The 23018-nt window shown below is 45.5% G+C and overlaps 1 protein-coding gene across 1 annotated transcript; it reads right to left on the reverse strand.

Moving 5' to 3' along the window:
* Positions 1-3778: 3778 nt before the first annotated feature.
* Positions 3779-14923, reverse strand: Htr5a (5-hydroxytryptamine receptor 5A). The gene is made up of 2 exons (XM_027428654.2): positions 14183-14923; positions 3779-4111 (listed from the first exon to the last, which is right to left on the reverse strand). Exons 1-2 carry the CDS (start codon positions 14921-14923, stop codon positions 3779-3781), a joined length of 1074 nt encoding a protein of 357 aa, XP_027284455.1.
* Positions 14924-23018: the final 8095 nt, after the last annotated feature.

Genomic DNA, 23018 nt, shown 5'->3' on the forward strand with positions numbered 1-23018 from the left:
TTGGTTGTTCTGTGCCCTAGGTAACATTTGCAGAGTGTATATGACTTCAGTGTCATATGGGAGATGCTAAATACATCTGAATGATAATGTATGAGTTCATCTAATGAGAAGACTAATAATAGCCTCAGTTAGAGGTTCAGTTAATTTGATCCTAACATCTTCCTCTAACTAGAGTGCGTAGATTCATGGGACTGTGAGGGGCACTCTGATCGCATCTTGTCCTCAGCCTTAATAAAATAGTTTTAAGGAAATGAACCATTTAAAAATGTATCTGAGGCTGGAGAGATGGCCCAGTGGTTAAGAGCACTGGATCTCCTTCTAGAGGACCTGAGTTCAATTCCCAGCACCCACATGGTCACTTACAACCATCTGTAACTCCAGATCCATGAGATTTGGTCCCCTCTTCTGGCTTACTCAGGCACTGCATGCACATAGTAGACAAGCATACAAATAAAATAAAAATAAAGGTAAAAATATATTTATTATTTTTTTTAAAATTAGGTGTGCCTACGTGTAGGTTTGCACATGTGTACATTCATACAGGTGCCTGCTTGAGCTGGAGGGATCAGACCCCTAGAGATGGAGTAACATGTGGTTGTGAGTCACCTGGTGAGGGTGCCGAAAATAGAGTCCAGGTCCTTTGCAAGTGCCGTGTGTGCTCTTAACCACTGGGCCATCTCTCCAGCCTCAAATAAACCTTTAAGAAAAACCAGTGAGCTAAATATTGAAATTTGGGACAGGATGAGAAATCCCACCAGGAATTTCAGATGGACGGACATGGTGGAGTTTGCACTGCATTCCACACGTTGTGTCCATTCCTTTATTTGTGGGCACTCAACAAACACACACCCCCAATATAACAACTAAAGCAATAGTGCCCAGTGATTACCCGGAACCAGGGGACAGGGAAAATGAGGAAGTAAGCAAGTCTATCTTTTAAATTATCTATGGGTCTAGTATGTCAAGTCAGAGATACACAGAAGGAAGGAAAAATTAAGGAAATCCCAATTAAGTTCTCCATTGCATTGCTTTGATGCACAGACAGGAGTCCCATTCAACCTGTCTACAGTCACAATGCCAGCTGTCTAACACCCTAGATCTGTTCACACTCCCGAGTAAAGGTTGTCTTTGCAGGAAATTCAAGATCATTTCATGTCAAAATCATCACAAATTTTCTATTTTGGAATGTTGATGAGTATAATTTATTATATACAGCATAATAGACAGTTTTAATTTGTGCATTTGAGGAATCGGGGACATGGATATAGTAGAGTTTTATTGCCCAAGAGTTTGTAGACATTTTGAATGATGAGTAAGGGGTTTGTCTTAAATTGAGGTGGCATGGGCAAAGCTGCCTGTGTGATGGTAAAGTGGTGGCAGTCAGTGTGGGGGGCGGGAAGGGTGGAATAAAGCAACTGTGGGGAGTGCTCAGCATGCAGCTGGGTGGACAGACGGACGGAGGCTCACTTGTGACTAGATCTCCTTACGCATGCAGCTACAGCGGGTGGAGAGGGAATAACTTCCCTTGGATCAGAAGGCTGAGGGGGGTAGTGAAGGACACAGTGCAGAATTTGCACAGTTTAGAACGTTCTATGGGCATCATTTTCATAAGATGCAGACTCAGAAAAACAAATAACAGCAGCAACAACAACAACAACAAAATAAAACTTCTTGTATCCTGTTAGTTGTGACCAAAGCCAGAAAACAAAAACAAAAAACAAAGCTCTTGTTCAAGCAATTAACAACCCCTGGTTATGAGAACAGTCATGGATGTGTGAGCCATTCTGTTCAAGCTCCAGCCTGGCTTAGACCCAGTCCCTTAGTGTAAGATGTGTGACTGGTCCAGGCCACTGCTTCCAGAAAAAGGGCCCCAGAGTATTGGAAAATTTTTTACTTAAAAAACTCTTGGTCCAGGTATGGTAGTATGTACCCTTTATCCTTTATCCCAGCACTGGAGAGGCAGAAAGCAGATATCTGTGAGTTTAAGATCGGTCTGGTCTACACAGTAGGTTCCAGGACAGCCAAGGCTGCTTAGTGAGACCCTGTCTTAAATATAAATAGATACTTTAAAACTCTTAGCCAGGTGGTGGTGGCACACTCCTTTAATCCCGGCACTCAGGAGGCAGAGGTAATCGAATTTCTCCAAGTTTCAGGCTAGCCAGATCCACCAAGTGAGTTCCAGGACAGCCAGAGCTGTTACACAGAGAAACCCTGTCTTGAAAAACCAAAACCAAACAAACAAAAACTTCCAAACCCTTGGGGATGAAGTTGTTGCATTTCCAGTCAACTGAAGAAACACCAACCCTATGCAAAAGCATCACCATCCAGCCAGCTGAGAGGGGTCCACAGCTCTGTGGGCTCTGATGGCTCCATCAGTTTGTGGGAGAAGTCAGCATTCAAGGGTTCTGGAAAAGTGGCAATCTCTTCTTTATCACTAGCTTTTTTGATAATGCTCTCAAAGCTCCCTCGGCCTGCCTTTGGAGGTATGGGTGCGCCCAAAGTTTTCTGTGACCATGTAAACACTGCCTTGATCAGACTGTCTAGAAGAACCAGTTACACTGCCAATTTGATAGAGGCCATATTTGATCCTTGTCTGCCAATCTTATAGCCTACTGATCAGGTTCATAAAGCAACAAATCCACAACTACAAAGTGGCCAGCACGCCTATTACTATGTGTGTCTGATGGATAGAGCCTTGTGGTCACCAACTGTGAAACTATTGAAAACTCAACAGTTCATAGCCATTATTAACCTGGAAATCTTATTATCTAGGGTTGAAACACTAAGGCCAGAAACAGAAGGAATTACACAAAGAAAAACCATAGCAAATAATTTTGACAAATTCTGTGAAATTAGTAGATTTTTCTATTTTTTGTGAACACTTGTTTCAAAATGGAAGGAAATATTTCATTTTTCTAGTTCCAAGCTGATGGACTGAGTTGATTTTAGCTGGAAACTGTCCTTTTCTGCAGTGTGTGTGTGTGTGTGTGTGTGTGTGTGTGTGTGTGTGTGTGTTTACCGTGAACAAAACAGTAAAGACAGCAATCACTGTCCTCACAAGTGAGATTGTGCTTTAATATGTTTGGGGACAGAATTTTGTGGTCAGATATTAGGAAGGACTCAATAAGTTCTAGGACATACACCCTAGGACCACAGAGCAGAGCTCTGAAATATGGACTAGCTATCCTGGGAAGTTTGGCCTAATGGCCTGCTGCTGTGCAAACAGCCTCACCAGGGCATTTTGTTGTTGTCACTAGATAGCCCAAGCTGGTTTTGAACCTATTATGTAGCAAATTTGAGATCCTCCTGCCTTAGTCTCCTAAGTGCTGAATTCACAGGTGTGTGTGTGTGTGTGTGTGTGTGTGTGTGTGTGTGTGTGTGTGTGATCGCCGACAGCTTTAGGCCTTGTCATTCTTTCTGCCTCTCTCTAGAACCTGAGCTATTTCACTCACTCTCTCCTTCCTGTCTGCTTTGGTCAGCTTTTCTCATGACCATGCTGGAGTGGATTTAGAGGAGGATTGGGCACTTTGTGGTCCAGGTCCGTGGCTGCTGGTACAGAGTAAGGAAGAGTACCCAGATTGGGGAGATAAGCCACCAGAGCCTTCAGGGGAAGACAACTCCCAACACACGAGCACAGACATGAAGTGAGCTGAGCTCTGATGTGACCCTGGTGCCCTTGGCAGATGGATCTTGTCCTCAGGACTGCTGGGCTGGCTGCAGAGTTCATGGGACAGGATAGTCCACTGAGCTATGGGAAGAAGGCAACCCCAACAGCCCCTCACTGTTGCTTCGAGAAGAAGACCTTGAAAGCACTGCTGTAGCTCCTGTTGAAAGCTGTGTAGATGAGAGGGTTGAAGAAGGAGTTGGAATATCCCAGCCACAGGAAGATGCTCTTCCAGATGGCAGGGATGTCCCAGGAGCACAGGGGACTGATGAGCTCTGTGACAAAGAAAGGAAACCAGCAGAGGACAAACACCCCGATAAGGATGCCCACCATGAGGGCTGCACGCTGCTCCTTCTGCTCCCGCCACGTATCCCCTTCAGTCTGGAAGGTAACGGTGGCATGGCGGACAGTGAACACCATCTGGGGCTCTTGTGTAGCATTCTTCACCTGCAAGATACAAACAGATGCTTTGTAAGGAACAACTTCCTCACACCTGCCAGGCAGTGGTCATGCTCAATCTAGGCATGGATGGGCCTGAACCCCACAAGACACTCCAAAAAGGATGTGTTGGAGTGTAGGTAGGGAATCCCATAAACTAGAGGGAATAGCAGTGTAATGGCAGGGCCAAGGTGTGTGTGGGTGTGTCTGCCCGGTCCACTATGGGCAGTGTCACCCCTAGGCAAGTCATCCTGAACGGTATGAGAAAACTAGCTGAGTTTAAGCCAGCAGTTCTCAACCTGTGGGTAGTGACCCCTTTGGCAAACCTCTCATCTCCAAAAATATTCACATTATGATTCATAACGGTAGTAAAATCATAGTTATGAGGTAGCAATGAAAAGAATTTTATGGTTGGGATCAGTTGGGGGTCACTACGACATGAGAAGCTGTATTCAAGGGCACGGCATCAGGAAGGTTGAGAACCACTGGTCTCAGCCATCGTGCAAGCCTGCCAGCCAGCCAGAAGCATCCCCCAAGTTCCTGCTGTCCTTTGGCTATGACGTGGGCTCCTCAGTCAGAGGTAATGCTATGTGGCATAGGAAGCAGGCCTGCCTTCAAGTTCCTGCCTTGATTTCCCTGCATGGTGGGCTGTGGTCGGGCATTATAGGCTAAAATAAGCACTCCCCTCTCCCAAGCTGCTTTTGGTCAGAGTGTTTTACCACAGCAACGTAACTGAAACTAGAACATGAGGCGTGTGGATTTGGTGGCAGACACAGAAGACAGGATGGTGGATTACTGATTGCAAACTGGGTGGAATCCAAATCACCTGGGAGGCTAACTTCTAGGCTTGTCAGTGAGGGAAAGACACACCCTAAATGTGGGCGGCACCATCCCATAGTCTGGGGGTCCCAGACTGAATAAAAAGAGAGAGTGAGTGGAGTTCCACATTGGCCTCCTTCTGCTTCCAAGCTGCAGGCAGTGTGAGTAGCTAGCTACCTTGGGCTCCTGCCATCATGACCTCCCTGCTGTGATAAATTGCACCCCCAAACTATGAGCCAACGCAAAGCCTTTCGCCCTGGAGTTGCTTCTGAATGGTATTTTATCCCAGCAAAAAGAAGTTATTAATATATATATATATATATATCACAGTGAACTCATCATAAACAAAATAGTGAAGACTGAAAATTCGTTTACCGTACATCTCATACCAGGTAGCCTAACTCAGCCAGCTATATAGCACCCTGTGGAGGTCAGTGATTTTCCTTTGTCATCTGGCGGCTGGCTGGCTGGCTGTGGCTTACTAACAGGGAGCCATCACCATCAGTGAGGACCCACTGTGGGATGGGCTTTGAAGTCTTCTTTGCTCAAGCTTCACTCAGTGTGACACTCAGACCATTTCCTGTTGCCTATGGGATCAAGATGTAGCTCCTTCTTGACTCTCAGTTCCTTCTCCAGCACCATGCCTGCCAGCATACTGCCACGTCCTGCCATGATGATAATGGACTAAACCTCTGAAACCGTAAGCTACCCAATTCAGTGTTTTCCTTTATGAGAATCACTATGGTCACGGTGCCTCTTTGCAGCAACAGAAACCCTGGTTAAGACAGCAGGTGAGGCAGCTCAGTGGGAAAAGGAGCTTTCCAACAAGCCTGACAACCTAAGTTCTATCACCAGAGACTACACAAATAGAAGGATAGAACAAGCTGCCCCAAGACTCCCAGGAAGTCCTGCCCTCTGACTCTTCCTCCCTCTGGAAGTCTTCATCACTCCTGGCATTTCTTTCATGGGCCAAGCTGGGCATTGCTGGTGACAGTAAGAATGCTGGCAACATGAAGACAATAGCAACAGTGAGGATACTGAAGATAAGGGTGCTGGAGGCCTGGGAACACTGGGATGTGTCTTTGCATCAGGAATTCTTCAGAATTTAGTACCAGAGCTCCGTATTTCTCAGAAAAGCATCCTCGTGCCCCCCATCCTGTTTTCCTTCTGTTGCTGTGATAAATACCATGACTAAAAGCAACCTGGGAAAGAAAGGGTTTATTTTAGTTTACACTTCCAGGTCACTCACTCTTCATCAGTGAGGAAATCAAGGCAGGAACCTAAGCAGGAGCCAAAGCAGAAACCACAGAGGAGTACCGATGGCTGCCTCGAGGGCCCATGCTCCGATAGCTTCTCACACAGCCCCATGCTCAGCTACCTAGGCATGCTGTTGCCCTCAACGGCTGGATTCTCCCATGTCATTCATCAGTCAAGACAGTCCCTCACAGACACGACCACAGACCAACCTGAATTGGGCAGTTTCTTAGGTCACTCCAGGTTACCCCAGGTTATATCAACTAACCAGAGCACACTTCATGTGAAACATGCATCCTTCTCCAAGACCGTGTTCTGGTGCTGTGTCCAACACCAGCCCGCCCCACTCCCACAAGAACTCAGTGATTGGAATCACTGTCCATGGGCTGTGGGTCCATTGGTAGGAGATCCCGGCTGTTTGAAAGGCTTCTACTTTCTCTTGCTTTCAGGTTTGTGTGCTCACCCTGCCTTCCAGACCTCATCTTTCTGCTCTCTGCTATCAATGACTACAATGAAGCACTTAACTGAGTCTGTAGAGTAACAGATTACCATAAGAGTTTAAGCACTAATTAGCAGATCTCAGGAAGAGAGGATAAGGCTAACACAGAGCAAGCAGTCAGACCAAGCTAGAACTTCTGTCAACTCTGACACGCACTTACAACAGATGTTTCACAATTTTCAGACTCACAGAAAGTTCCCAGCTTTGCCAGCCTTTTGTCTTTCAATAACTGAGTTGTTTGGAGACAGGCACCACTTGTTTTTTGTTTTTGTTTTTTGTTTTTTTTTAAATATTGCTATGCTAAATAATTGTTTATGGTTTTACTACAAATCTAGCATGCTCCTTCCATGGCTTTTGTGTTGCTGAAATTGGGGACAGAGACTCTCAGCTCTGAAATGTGGGTTCAGTTGATTTGTAAGACAGGTCACCTGGGCCTGGTCTACAGAGTGAGTTCCAGGACAGCCTCCAAAGCTACAGAGAAATTCTGTCTGGAAAAACCAAAAAAAAAAAAAACCAAAAAAAAAAAAAAAAAAAAAAGGAAAGGTCACCTGGACCTGCCAGAACACTCAAGAAACAGATCAGAAGAAGGCTCTGCATGGTGGTGACTCAGGGACAGATTGCTTGCTCTGTAGCTATGGTAACAAGGAGGTGGCTGGTTGTCTACACCTCTTCCTCTGATCAAGGACAATGCAGTTCCCAGAGCACATGCTGTACACAAGCCAGTCATCATCAGCCCTCACTTGGGAGCCAACCAATCAAGTCAGAGTCACCCTAGAAACCTCACTCTGAGAACCAATCATTATGAGCACCCACACTCTGCAGACAACACTGCCTGCTGCCCCACAGAATGACCTCCCACCCTGAGCAGGATCACTCTGAGTTCACAGTGATAATCATGATTTCTTTTGTCCTAGGAACAGTTTGGGATGACAGGATTTCTCTTACTGTCTAGGCCATTGAATCACCAGTTCTTTTCATCTCAACCTCTGGGTCACAGCTGTGCCACCCTTAGGCAATTCTAGAGGTAACACTGAGACCATGTCTAGGACCCACCATGACCTCTCCCCACCAAAAGGTCTTCACTCCAGCTCCAGATACCTGCTGGCTCATGCTTTGTTCAGGCACTCCTGGTTCCTCGGGTTCGGGCTGGCCCTCTTCCCCCCTACTGCTAATGATATTTTGCTATTCTGGAATTTGCAAACAAAGGATGTCTTTGTGCCTGACCATCATATTGAGCTGTTTGCTTCAAGTAACCAGAGCCTCAGCCAGAAGTCTGCTGTTGGGTCTTGGATTAGATTTTGGTATAAGGAGTACTCATGTGTGTCAGAGTGCAACACTGTCGAACACCACGGTGCTGGGAAATTAACCTGCAGTATCTACAGCTGCTTGTATTTTGTTTTGAAGACTTTTTTTACGTGTGTGTGTGTGTGTGTGTGTGTGTGTGTGTGTGTGTGTGTGTGTGTGAGAAAGAGAGAGAGAGAGAGAGAGAGAGAGAGTCTAGAAGAGAGCATTTGGTCACCTGGAGCTAGAGTTATGAGTTGCTAGACATGAGTGCTGGGATTGAACTCAGGTCCTCTGCAAGAGCAGCAAGCGCTCTTAACCACTGAGCCATCTCTGTCTGGCCCCAGTCTGCTTGTTTAACTGATATCCAGAGGCCTTACAACATTGCACCCTTTGGGTCTCTCACTAGCATGTTCTGGGAGCTGTATCAGATTTCCTAAATGAACTGCCCTTTCTTCAAGATTTTTGTTGTTGTTGTTCAGGAAAATTTGAAGCATTCTGTAAACCCACTAGATATAAAGTCAGATCTATAAACTGTAAATTCAAAGCCTATGCCAGAGTCAGGGGCATAAGGGGAATTTTTCCTGAACTTCAGAGAAAAGGGCAGAAATGTGTTATGGAATTTAGAATTTCATTAGAATATCAAACAAGCCATATTACCAGGACCTGTCACAGCCCGAATTGAAAACTCTTCAGATTTGGAAATATTTAAAAGCAGGACAGAGTGGAAAAGAGTTACCTAATCCAATTGTGGGAATTTAAACATAGATTATGGATTACATAAATCAATTTCAGAAGCTTCCCTTGCATGGAATGACTGAAGAAAGGTGCAAAGCAAACAAAGACAGGAAATAGACTTAGCATCCAGGCAGCATTTATGTGGAACAGAAGCCTGCAACTGATGGAATGAGGTCTCCGCTGAAGCAAGGTATTCTTTTACATTGTTTGTTTGTTTTTGTTTTTACTTCCAGAGCAGTCAGTGCTCTTAACCTTTGAGCCATCTCTCCAGCCCCAACACTGTCTTCTTGTGGGACTCCTGGCAGAGGAAATGTCTCTGATTCTGTTTTGCTTGCTCTTAAGACCCTTTCCTCCTGCTGGGTTGACCCATTCAGCCTTAATAGAGAGAACATGCCTAGTCTTGCTGCAACTTGGTATGGCATGGCTGGCTAATATGCATGGGAGGCCTGCCCTTTTCTGAAGTGAAGGGAGAGGGAGTGGATAGGGGGGCTTAGGGGGAGGGACTTGGAGGAGAGAAGGGAGTCAGGGGAAATTGATCGGGCTGGAGAAAAAAAATTGATTAATTAATAAAAATTTAACATAAAGAATAATCAATATCTCATATTAGCTGATAAGCAAAATCACTATCTAAAACCTGCTCACTAAAGTCATTCCAAGGGGGAACATAATCACCTACCAAGTCCCCATCCTTCTAACTTTAGAGGACATCTGCCTATACTGTGGATGCCCTGCTAGTTTGTACTGCCTAAGATAAACTCATTTGATATACAGTTTAAAAGTTATTTGGGGGTAGGCTGGAGAGATGGCTCAGCAGTTAAGGGTACTAGCTGCTCAGCTGAGTGAAGTGGCCCCCACACCTTTAATCCCAGCCCTCAGGAGGCAGAAGCAGGCAGATCTCAGAATCTGGTCTACTTAGTGAGTTTCCCAACAGCCAGGGCTACATAGAGAGACCCCGTCTAAAAAAGTATGCACTGCTCAACTGCTTAACTGCTCAACCAAATGACCTGGGTTTGATTCCAACACTAGTATGACATACCACAACTGTCTGTAACTCCAATTCCAGGGGATCCAACACTCTTCTCTGGCCTTTGCATGCACCGGGAACACACCTGGTATACATACATATATACATACATACATACATACATACATACATACACACACACAGGCAAAACACCTATAACATACAAAATAAAATATTTTTAAAATTATATGAAATAAAAGTAATCTGAGAATGGTGGGTTGGCTCAATGGGTAAAGGCATTTGCCACTTGATGACCTAAGTCTGAACCCTGGAACTCACTGGTTGGAAACAGAGAACCAACTCTGGGCCAGTTGTCCTCTGATTTCCACATGTGCTCGGAGGCACACACACACACAAAATGTAAAATAATGAAAAAACAAGATATCTGAAAGGCAGAGGGAAGTTGGTTTGCAGTAAATTTAAAAAAGTAACCCTAGGAAATTTTGTCTTTAATAAGATACTTGGTTGCTGGGTATCGTATGTGCTGCAATCTATTTTGGAGGCTAAGGAAGGAAGATTCTCAAGTTTAAGGTCAACCTAGCTTACATAAGGAATTCTAGGCTAGCCTGTGTTGTATAGGAAGCCCCACCACAAACAAATAACAAATAGACAAAAAGATGTCTGATAAAAGAAAGAGTAGATGAAAGGCCAATCTGTGGCTATGTAGCACCCCTTTCAAAGGTTTGAGGCTGGGTTCCGGTGTGGGAAGAGAGCCTTTTTCATCTCTGTGACTCACATAGAGTTCAATGTGTATTGTCTGTTTCCAAATAAACTGTGTGGCCACTCGTGGCGAGATTGTAGCAGAGAATACTTACACTGTAGACTGCAGCATTACCAAAAAGACAGCAAGGGGCCTGAAGTCCCTATAGACACGCCACAAATGAGAGGAACTGCAGCCCAATGCACCCATGCAGCTGGATCAGAGCCCCCAGAAACCTTTCCTTTTATCCTGATAACAGTGTACCAAGGGGGCTGGGAAGATAGCTCAGTGGTTAAAGGCACTGGCTCCTTTTCCAGAGGACATGGGTTCGATTCACAGTGTCCACAAGGCAGTTCACAACCATTTCTAACTCCAGTACTAGTTCCAGGAGATCTAGTACTCTTTCCTAGCCTCCAGACACAAGGATACATGTGGTGCACAATTAGACACCTGTACTCACAAAATTAAAAAAAAAAAATGTACTGAAGTTAGACATGTAGTTCAGTTGGTCGCATGCTCAAGCCTCAAGTACAGTCTTGAGCACCAGTATGGTGAGATGCATCTCTAATTCCAGCACTAAGGAGAAGCGATCAGTCCATAGAGAGCTACACAGAGAGCTGGAGGGGATCCAGCGCCCTCTTCTGGCCTCAATGGGCACTTGCAAAATGTTTGTATTTAACTATCTAATATTTGAGTGCTTTGCCTCCATTTATGTATGTGCTCCGTGTGCATGCAGTGCCCTCAGAGGCCAGAGAGGGCATCTGATCCCCTGGAATTCAGGTTACAGATGGTTGTGAGCCATATGGAGAAGCTGCTGGTGCTCTTAACAACTGAGCCATCTCTCCAGTCCTCCAAGAAATGTTTTCAAAGAAATAAAAAACAAAAACAAAAAACACCGACTGAGCCATGCCTCTCCAGCCCTCAGTTCAGTAATCAAAACTCTGTTAGCTTCGTTCCCTTGGCTGGTAGTCTTATGTCACTACCTGTAATGAACCCCACCCCCAGTCACTAATGAACCTACCCAGCATGTCCCTATTGTTAGAGTAGAAAACAAACAAACAAAAAAACAAAATAAAAAAAAATTTTAAAACTGATCAAGAGACGACAGTCTCTGGCCTGAATGGAGACCTAAGAACATTCAGATGCACAGCAGATAGAAGAAAGAGTAGATGAAAGGCCAATCTGTGGCTATGTAGCACCCTTTTGAAAGGTTTGAGCCTGGGTTCCAGTGGTGGGAAGAGAGCCTCTTTCATCTCTGTGACTCACACAGAGTTCACATTCAGTTGGGCAGGGTCATTCCCCTGGCTAAGACACTACCCTTAGGAACGAAGGCTTCCTTAAGCCACGCTGCGAGGTAGGTGGAATAACTCAACCTTTGAGATACTGAGCTTTGCTTTCCCCAGTCCCTACCCTGACAGGGTCTTGCTAGGCTCCCACCACATGGTTTCCCGGCCTGCTCTCCTACAAGCAACTTCTCCCTTCCTCATTTCCGTCGCTTTGCTAAGCATGCTTTCTTAACACTTCGCCACCACCACCCCAACATTTTGGAAGTCCTCACTCTTCCTAAAGCCTCCTCCCCACCCAGCCGTGGCCTCCTGTCCACCTTGCTTCATCTGACCTCGGCTTAAACCGAATGACTCTCCCTCCCTCTCCTCTTCCTCTGGACTGCAGCTAAGGTTTTAAGGCTTGCCTGCCTTCGGGGTTTTCTTTTGAACGCTAAAATTGTCTTGTGTTTCCATTTGAGCCTATTCTTAAATTATTTTATTAATGAGACCAAGAATCCCTCAGCACACACTCACACACACACAAAGGGAACCCGAATTTCCCAATGTAACTCTTGTTCATAATTGGGTTCCTGGGGAAACTGAGGCTCACTTTTTAGGTTCACAGTCTCATCACTCATTGGTAAAAGAATTTAGAAACAGACCAGAAAGGAAGTTGGGGACAATTTTATTAGAGTTGAAAAGAAAAGCAACAGGGTGGGGAAGTGTGAACCTGGGCAGCTGCGAATGGATGGGAATGGAGACGGGAGAGAAAGTCAAGCGGTTTGCTACAGCAGTCAGCAGGCAGCCACAGGGCAAAAAGGAGAGGCGCTTCAGAGAGAAGGTGAAAGAGCCTGTACTATTAGGGAAAGCATGCTTGGCCTTTGGCCAGCATCTGAAGGAAAGATAGATAAAAAGAAGAAAACAGGAAGGTGTGATGAAAACAGGAATCACTGTGCTGATTGCCAAAGGGGCTGCACCAGAGAAGAGGCCTAGGGAAGGGAAAAGCGCATTGTCTCATTAGGGGGTCATTTATCCCTTCCAGCTCCTTTTTGGCTACTTGAAAAGCCAGGTTAGAGATAGAACAACCTTCACCTTTTTATATGGTAATTTAAATTCCAAGGAAAAGCAAAGCGTTCTGTCACCAGGGAAACCAGAGGTGGAGCCCAAGCTTCAGTTGCCTGATGCTACTTGGAACCTAGCTCTGGGCTCTCTGATAGATAGGGTAGTTTCCAAACTTCAGTTCTGTGAATTCTGGTCCTTGAAATTCTTTGTTGTGGGGTCATTCTGTGCTATTAGAAACTACCAGGTGCTGGGCGGTAGTGGTGCATGACTTTAATCCCAGCAGTTGGGAGGAAGAGGCAGGCTGATCTCTCTGAGTTCAAGGCCAGCCTGGTCTATGAAGTGAGTTCCAGGACAGCCAAAGTTACACAGAGAAACCCTGTCTCAAGAAACCAACAATAATAGTAATAATAACAGCAACAATCATCGTTCAAATGAAATCACCAGGCAGTCCAGACAACACACTCAGCACACTCAGTTAAAGTATGCTGCTGTCCCAGAGCACAGCAACAGAAAACGGGGACCGTATCCTTGTCAGATCTAACTCAATACAAAAGTGAGGCCTCAGCACTGGGTAGGGAGCTGGCTCCTTTTCTTGGAGCTTGAGAACACTGAATCACCAAGTCAGCTTTCCAGGAATTAAGGAGAGGGGGGCAGAGGATGGAGGTGGGGCTTCCTTGTAGAGACTCTGCTTCAAATGCCAGCTGTAGGGAGCTGGGGAGCTGCCTGTCCTGAAACTTGAATTTCTTCCTGCATATTACTCAAATGGAAGGCAGATAGGCCAGGTGGTCCTCAGTGCTGCCCATGGTCTGGTGGAGCTGCAGTAAATAGGCCCAGGAAGCAATGGTACAAAGCATAAGGCAAAGAAAGCAGACAACAAACACAGGCACCAAGAAGACAGTAAACAGTTGTCTTTAATCTTGGTGGGAGGCGATTAGACAGGACACTGAAGAATGAAGAATGACAACAACCTAGAAATTAGAGTTTGCAAAGTAGCCTAGAACACAACACAACCGATGAGCCTGCAATCAACCGTGTGGCAGTCATCCTGTCAATCATTCTAATCCTCCCCCCTCACCACCAATGCAGGGTACTTTTCTGGGACACTGAGCCAGTGTCCCGTAGACACCAGCTTCACCAGATGTCCTATAAGGGATGCTGTCCATCCACAGAGCTTTAGTGCCAAAGTGGACCCGATAAGACATGGTTCACAAACCCCACATTTTCCACACAGAATATGATCCACCAGCACTCAACTCAGGAGGGGCTCTGTAATTCAGAACTTAAGAGCAGAGGGAGTCTTTGGCGCTTGCGCCCTCCCTTGCCTACACCTCCCTAAACTGGAGCGTTTCACCTTCCATAGACTTCGGGGGAGGTGTGCTGAGAAGAGCGCTTTTGCAGATGCAAGTGAAGTATTTTTAGCGATCCTTGTAGCACCCACCTCCACAGCTTCGGGAACGGGGGAGACGCTGTTGGTCTTCCTAGAACCCACGCGGAATTTTGCAGCCTTGTAAATCTTCCAGTACACGAAGAGCACCACGCACAGCGGCAGGTAGAAGGCGCCCACCGTAGAGAACACGGTGTAGGAAGGCTCGCGACTGACCTGGCACACCTCGCTGAGTTCAGAGTACGTCTCTCCCCAGCCGAAGAGCAGCGGGGCCAGAGAGATGACAGCAGAGAGTGCCCAGGTGAGCGCGATCATCACGTTGGAGACACGCTTGCGGGCACGGAGTGTGTACTCCAGGTGGCGTGTGATAGACCAGTAGCGATCCAGGGCTATGGCTGTCACATTCCAGATGCTGGCTGTGCAGCAGAGCACGTCACACGCGATCCACAGCTGGCACAGGCGCCGGCCCAGCCGCCAGCGGCGTCCGGACAGTTCGTGCACCAGGCTCAGTGGCATGACCAGCGCAGCCACCAGCACATCCGAGATGGCCATAGACGCCACCAGGTTGTGTGGCACGCGGTGGAAGGTGCGTACCCTGAGGATGGTGGCCAGCACCAGCAGGTTCCAAGCGAACGTGGCCGCGGCTAGGAAGCCCAGCAAGGTCAGGACCAGCACTCGGAAAATTGACAGAAAGGGCCGACTAGGGCGCAGGTCTTCCGTGCCCAGGCTGCGGTTGGGTTCCAAAGAGGAGGGAGTGGAGAGGGAAAAGGAGGTCAAGTTTACAGTCAGATCCATCGCCAGCCCGGGACACCTGCGTTCAGATTCAGCAGCCACTGAGCCCACCGGAGTCAATCTAGAAATTTGTGACCACAGAATAGTAGATTCCGCCGAGTCTCTGAACCTGGCCCGGATCTCCAGTCATTGAGAGTCTGGAGGAGACGGAGGCAGAGAGGAGGACGCTAGGCTGCAAGCCGCACAGTCTCGGTATCCTTAGAGATCTGGAAAGCGGACTCAAGGGGCAGAGTCTAGAAGCCAGGGCCCGCCTAAGCTATCACATGCCTGCGTTTCCTCACTTCGGCGGAGACCGCTGTCTGGTCGCCCGCAGCAGAGCATCCTTGGGATCGGCTCCGTGCAGGGTGGATGCCTGGAACCCGGCTGGTGCGTCAGGGTTGCTCCCTGCCCGCCCCCAACCCCGTTTTCCGGACAGTGGCTCCCTGGGGAACAGCCGGATGCTGGGCAAGCCACGCAGGTACCTGCTTTCTAGAGATGGTCTTCTGCCCTGACCTGGCCTCTCTCCACCATGCCTGGGGCTGCTACTCCGAAAACGCTGGCTGGTGCGCCCACCCGGACCTGCCTTAGCAAAGTGGGAATCCGGCGCTACGTAAGGCATCAGCTGATGAAGCCTCTCCCCGCCTCTGGCTCCCGAGCCGCTGTGCTTGGCGCTGTCCATGGTGCTGCCGCTTACCCCAGCACGCAGCTTGGTGGCTGTCCAAGGTCCAGTCGCTCTTTATCAATCGTCGGTGGCCGGGATCCGGTTAACTAGTAAACTTTCCTGAAGCCTTCCTCCAATACCCACGCCCCCTCTGAGGTGATTTTGAGACCCCGGAGCCGTATCTTGATTTCCAGTGGGTGTGTTGTGCACAAGTGTCCCGAGTAGCCTGGCCTACTGTTTTTCCCCTCCAGATTTCAAGTACATGATTGCCTCCTGGCTTGGTGAGCTCAGTCTCTCGCTTAAAGAGATAGATGGCTATTTGTCCTGTTCTCAGACAAGGCTGAGGTGTGGAGATAGGGTGCCTGTTTACTGACACCTAGAGAGGGGCTTGCAGGAGTCTCTCCAGGCTCTACTGGAGAAATAGTTCAGCCATTAAGAGCTTTGGCTGCCCTTGCAGAGCTTGCTTTGGTTCCCGGGATTCACAAAGTGGCTCACAACTGGCTGCAACTCCATTTTCAGGGGATATGATACCGTCTTCTGGTCTCCACAGGTACCAGGTACACATAGGATACACATACAAGCAAGCAAACATACACATAAAATAAAAATAAATCCTTGGAAAAAAGAAAAAAGCCCCATGGCACTTGAAAAGCAGGGGATTGAGCCAAAGGTGATGGTGTGACCTTTAATCCCAGCACTCAATCTCGGTGTAGGTGGAGCTTTGTGAGTTCAAGGCATCCAGGACTACCTAGTGAGACACTGTGATGGGGGATGTCCTTCTGTGTACTACGAATATATGTTTGTCTTATTGGTTGATGAATAAAGTGTTTTGGCCAATGGACAGGCAGGATGTAGCCAGGCAGAAAGTATAGGCGGGACTACCAGACTAGGAGAATTTGGGGAGAGGAAGACAGAGAGTGAGTTGCCAAGACCATGTGGAGATACACAGATTAATAGAAATGGGTCAGTAATTAAGAGAGAGCTAGCCAATAAGAAGCCTGAGCCGCTCTCTCTGGCGATCAACCATGGCTGTCAGCCATTAACTCTCTCTTCCTCTGTCTTCTCTCTGTCTCTCTTCTCTCTTACTCTCTGTCCTACTCTGTTCTTCTATTTCTCTCTCGATCACTCTCCCGTGATATAATAAACTATGGTTAATAAAAAAGCCCCCCCAAAAGACAGAAAATCGGGGCGTTGGTGGCACATGCCTTTAATCCCAGCACTAGGAAGGCAGAGGCAGGCAGGTCTCTGTGAGTTCGAGGCCAGCCTGGTCTCCAGAGCAAGTGCCAGGATAGGCTCCAAAACTACACAGAGAAACCCTGTCTCGAAAAACCAAAAAAAAAAAAAAAGAAAGAAAGAAAGAAAGAAAAAGAAAGAAAGAAAGAAAGAAAAAACTTGAGCCATCAACTAAACAGTTTATAATTAATTGAAGTCTCTCTGTGTTTATTTGGAGCTAAATGACTGCAGGACAGTCTAGGACAGAAACTTCAGTCTACAACACTGTCTCAAAACAAACAAACAAACAAACAAAAAATAAGCAAATTTTAAAAAGGAGTACATTAATTCTTCACCCCACTGTACGTGTAAACAAATTGACAAAAGTTTGCTCAAACACACATACAGAGACTGAGAAAATAAAGGATCTGACCTAGAAGTTTTGCTTTGTTTCATTTTCAGCATAAGGGATGAAATCAGGGCCTTGTGCATACTAGGCTAGGGCTGGGGCTCGCCGGTTACAGCCCCAGCCCTCAAAGAGAGAAGCAACTTAGAAAGCTGTTCCCCTCTCCTACATACACACCATGGCTTATGACACCCAGGTGCACATCACACACAGGGCACATGTGCACGCATACTATAAATAAATAAATAAATAAATAAGCTGGTATAGTAGTGCACATTTGTCATTCTAGCACTGGGGGCCGAAGACGGGCAGATCTCTGAGAAGTACTGACCAGCCTAGCTTACTTGGAGAGTTCCAGGCCAATGATTGACCCTTTCTCATAGAATAAAGTGGAAAGCACCTGAAAAATGACTGCACAGGTTGTCTTCTGACCTATACATACATGCACACAAACACACACATGTTCATATGCACACAGAGTTGTGCTTCTGTATACACATGAGTTCATGTGCACACATAACACATATGCACACACACACACACACACACACACACACACACACACACACACGAGCACATATAGCACATACGCGCACACACACACACACACACACACACACACAAATGGCCATTGACCCTTAGTAGTTCCAGCCCCTTTCAGTGGATTTGCTTGGTTTAAAGTTTTTCTGTAACAATACTAAGGTAATGTTTGCTTTTTTACAACATTAATGCTCATGTTTGTAGATGGATTCTCTGTCCTTACTGGTCCTGCAGCCCTAGTCCCAAATAAACACACAAAGCTTGTATTAATTATAAACTGGCCAATGGCTCAGGCTTCTTTTTTTTCTAGTTTTTTATTTTATTTTATTTTATTTTATTTTATTTTATTTTATTAGTTCAAATTAGGAACAAGCTTGCTTCAGATGTCAATCCCTTCTCCCTCTCCCTCCCCTCCCTCCAACATCCCACCTGCCCCTAGCCATCCCCCCTCCACTCCCCAGGCAGGGTAAGGCTCTCAAAAGGGGCTCCCCAAAGTCTACCACATCATCCTGGGACAGGCCTAGGCCCTTCCCCATGTGTCCAGGTCAAGAGAGCATCCCTTCACAAGGGATGGACTCTCAAAATCCCTTCTTTTTTTTTAAGACCTTACATATTTAATACAGTGCGTTACCCCTGCACAAATGGAAAAAAATTAAGTTCAACATTTCTAGAACAATATGGCTGTTAATTTTTGTACAATGCCAACTGAACACAGTAAACTGGGATACTTTTTTCCAAAGTTGACAGCACAGCTAAAGTTTCCAAAAATCCAAAAATATATATATTTATATATAAAAAGACCAATAATGGCAGTATGTTATGCATCAATAGCAGCAACAGCTTTTCCAGGTTCTGCAGTCATTTAAACAAAATTGTAGAGACATCCAGCACTCACCATTAAAAAAAAAAAGGTAAAAAAACGGCTCAGGCTTCTTATTGGCTAGCTCTTTCTTAATTATTAACCCATTTCTATTAAACTATGTATTTCCAGGAGACTGTGGCTTACCCATAATGCTCTGGCTTGTTACTCCTTCAGCAGTGACTACATGCTGTCTCCCCTGTGACCCACTCTCTCTGATCCTGTTCTGAGCCATTGGCCAAACAGTTTAAAAATTAACATAAGTCTCTGCATGTTTCTTTGGGGCTAAACGGCTGTGGGGCCAGGTGGGACGGAACCTCCGTCTACACATGTTGGTAGCTCAAATGTGGGATGTGTGTGGTCTTCTGATAATGAAGGAAGATGCTTATGCTTAGGAATTTTATTTATATAACCATAATTATGTATATGTTGACTAGAACTGGAAGATTTTTGTTTTTAGTCTTGTTTGTTTTGTTTTGTTTTTTCTAGACAAGGTTTCTCTTAGCCTTGGCTGTCCTGGAACCTGCTCTGTAGACCAGGCTGGCCTCAAACTCACAGAGATCTGCCTGCCTCTGCCTCCCGAATGCTGGGATTAAAAGTGTGCACCACCATCACCCAGCAAGAACTGGAAGTATTTTTAATGAGTAACAATTTTTCCTTGACAGAATTTTTGGCAGACAAACTACCATTCTTCACACTTGCATATATAGCAGATATTTTCTTTCAAATGAGTGAAGCAGGCCTTTAAGGAAAATAGCTGCTGATACTTCTCATCCATTAACAACATTCTGGAACATTCAAATCCACCATTGGAAATCTGCCAGCTTACCAGACCTGTGAGCTGAAGTTGACGATAATGAATGCAATTCCTTCTTTAAAGATTTATTTGATTATTTTAAATTATTTATATGTGGCAGGGGTATACACTCACGAGTGCAGGAGAGTAGAGACATCAGATCTCCTGGAGCTGGAGTTACTTACAGGTGGCTGTGAAACACCTGAGGTGAGTGCTGGGAACCAAACTCAGGTCCTCTGGAACATCAGGACATGCTCCTAATCATTTAACCATCATTCTAGACACACGATACTGCATTATAAATGTGTCACCATCTGGAAAGTTGGAACAACTCAATGACCCACATGACCATGGCATGGCATGACAACATCCTTGTAACTCGAATTAATAAGACACCCAGAGACAGATATTGGGGTTCAAGCTGAAGATCTGGGAGGCAAAGTAGCCAGGTACCAGCTCTCACCTCTGGCTCAGGCTGAAAGGGCTGATCCACATCTGAGCTCTTAATTAAGCCTCAAACTGCTGCCTCCTCAGTGTGGCTGGAGAATGAATGTCTATACTGAATACTTGCCCTTGTCTTCTTTACCCTCTAGTGCCGGGATTAAAGGTGTGAGCTATGATTCTCTTTTAGACTGATTCAGTCTTGTGTAGATCTGGGTGGCCTTGGACTCAAAGATCCGTCTACCTCTTAATCCTGAGTTTTAGGATTAAAGGTTGTGTACCACCACCTCCTAGCTTCTGGCTGCTGGGATTAAAGGCATGTGCCTGGCTTCTATGGCCTGTGTCTGACTTTGCTTTCTGAATCTTCAGGCAAGCTTTAATAAATCACAAATAATATATCCATACACATCCTGAATGGAATTTGACCGAGTTCACAAGGCAAAGTACACAATAGGGTTTACTTTTAATTGTTTGTGTGCTACAGCACAGATGTCATCTTTGGGAATCTGTTCTCTCCTTTCACCTTCTGGTTCAGGCATCAGACTCAGACCATTAGGCTTTACAGCTAGCACCATTCCCCACTGAGCCATCTCACAGGCCCCATGACAGATTTTAATCTAATAGCATGAAAAGGTATATAATAAGATTTCATGTTTCACTCTTGACAAACAGCTCAGAAATTAACACTTATGGAGTATAAGTGTAAGTATAAGTATAAGCCTTGGCTTATACTTTGCAGGCAATGGGATGCAGGAATTCAAGGCCATCCTTGGCTACATAGAGAGTTTGAGGCCAAACTGGGCTAAATGAAACCCTGTCCTTAAAAAAAAAGAAAACAAAAACAGCCTGGCAGTGGTGTTGTACCCCTTTAATCCCAGCACTCAAGAGGCAGAGGCAGGTGGATCTCTGTGAGTTTAAGGCCAGCCTGGTCTAAAAAGTGAGTTCTAGGACAGCCAGAGATGTTACCCAGAGAAACCCTGTCTCAGAAAAAATAAAAACAAAAACAACCCCAAAGCAAGAAAGCAAACAAAAACAGCACAACAGAAATAAGCACATTTAAAAAGTTTATCACTCGTCCTATACCCAATCTCTTCCTTTTTATAGTTGGTTTCTTGGCTAAAATCAAGCTACAGCTAGGTCCACATTCTATGCCTGGCTGCTGTGTGACTTTAGTCTTTTTATGAGGATTCCTTGGCCCTCATCTTTCATCCCAGTAGTGGCCTTCTTGAGGAGGATCAGCCATTTGTCATGCACACCCTGCTTCTCAACTTCAAAAGATCACCCAACAGTCTTTTGAGGTGTAGATTGCCAATGAGTCAGCTCTGTCCAGGAGATACTCCTTCCACTGACCACACTTCCTAGGCCAAGTGGTCCCTCATTCTTTCATATATGTGTTCATTTGCTCATTTCAGTGCTGGGAACTAGACCCAGGGACCCACACATGCTAGGCAAACACTGGACCTCTGAGCTACATTTCAGCCTCAATCTTGTTTTAATTAACCATTTTATTTTTCTATATACTGTTTGAGAAAACTCACTTGAACTCTAAATTTTAAAAAATCATTTAATGCCAAAATCAGTTTCTATATCCTACAGTTTGGAATTTATAGCATTTTTCTTAAATTTATTTGTTTTCTTTGCTTTATTTTTTATCTGTCTGTCTATCTATCTATCTATGTATCTACCTACCTACCTATCTATCTTTGACAGGGTCTCACTACTTAGCCTGGAACTCGCTATGTAGATCAGATTGATGTTAAACTTCCTGCTTCTGTCTCCAGAATGCTAGGTTTAAGGCATGTGCCACCATACCCTGTGTGTGTGTGTGTGTGTGTGTGTGTGTGTGTGTGTGTACATGTGGAGGTCAGAGAACAACTTCATGGAGTCGATTGTCTCCTTTCACCTGAACATGGACTCCAGGGGTCAAACTCAGGTCATCAGACATACATGAGGAGAGATGTATACACCTGTGGAGTCATCTTGACAGTCCCAATAATTGGTTTTCAAATGCCAAGGAAGCAAGCCTCAAACAAAAAGGACTCGAAGGTGTCACTGATAAACTAAGAAAATAGTGGCATGAGAATATCTACATTCAGGAAACCAACAACAGAAAATGAAAATACAGAGGCTGTGCCCTGTTCAGTTGTCATAGTAAAGGCAAGACTACCATGGTGCTAAGTGATGCAAAGGCAGCCGTTGCTGGCTACTGATGTCAGTCTGATATTCACTGATGGGGAAAGTCAGGGTTTGTTTGTTTGTTTGTTTGTTTGTTTGTTTGATTGATTGATTGATTGATTAAAGGTTAGCCAGCAGAAATTCATAACTCCCCAGCCTTCCCTGCCCCTTTCCTTCAATTAGCCAATTTGGTCAGGTTGTGAAATTGAGGTCCCACCGATGGGATGAGACACTGTCACCACATATGTCAGGGACAAAAGACAGAAGATGCCATCTTGGCCCCAGTGTCTTGCTATCCTAGTCTGGGTTCTGGTGCACTCTTTTTAATGAAAAGAATTGCCTTGCTGAGCTCCTTTAACTTTGTGTGTTCCTTTGTGCAACACCGGGTTATTCATTGTTTCTAAAAACAGCAAGAAAAGGAATTGCTGCTGAATGGGGAGCCTGTCCTGGTATAGTGAACTGATTTTCATGGGAGGGACCGGAAGACCAATGTAGAGGTGGAGATGTTTCTCTTACTCACCGGAAACCTGCTCATTCCTGAGGAGAGGACACTGGTGTCCTTGCTTCCCACATTGAAGAGGTTAAAGAGCAGACACCATGTTACAGCGGGCTTGTGGGTAACATCCTATGAATGTCTTTAGGCCTTTAGTATAGCCTCTCAGAGGCAGTAGAGAGGGTACCAACCTAGGGATAAGAAAGAAAAGACAGACTTAGTGGCATTTTATGCTTCTTAGAAAGCCTTCTTGAATAGACCTGAATGGGTGGTTACTGAACAGCAGCTCCCTAAATGTATTCAGTTCCATGAAAGCAATTTTACTATATGCCTATTTTATGGTAGGAATCTGGCTGGAATATTAAGAACAGGGAAAATAATAAACAGACATTGATTTTTCTGTGAGTGAGTACAAAGTCTCCTTTAGTGACTGCTTGCAGTATGCCCAGACTCATATCTTAGAGGAAAGTGAAATTAAGTAATAATTACATTCTTCTGACTTTAAAGGGATAGTGATCCATGAGGGAGATTAAGAT

This window comes from Cricetulus griseus, chromosome 8 (genome assembly GCF_003668045.3).
Source record: "Cricetulus griseus strain 17A/GY chromosome 8, alternate assembly CriGri-PICRH-1.0, whole genome shotgun sequence".
Lineage (NCBI taxonomy): Eukaryota > Metazoa > Chordata > Mammalia > Rodentia > Cricetidae > Cricetulus > Cricetulus griseus.

Bases quoted from the DNA above. Each gene is read 5' to 3' on its own strand.
- Htr5a (XM_027428654.2), bottom strand. From the start codon at position 14,923: ATGGATCTGACTGTAAACTTGACCTCCTTTTCCCTCTCCACTCCCTCC. The intron at 4,112-14,182 runs GTGGGTGCTACA...TGTATCTTGCAG, and splicing joins CCGTTCCCGAAGCTGTGGAG to GTGAAGAATGCTACACAAGA.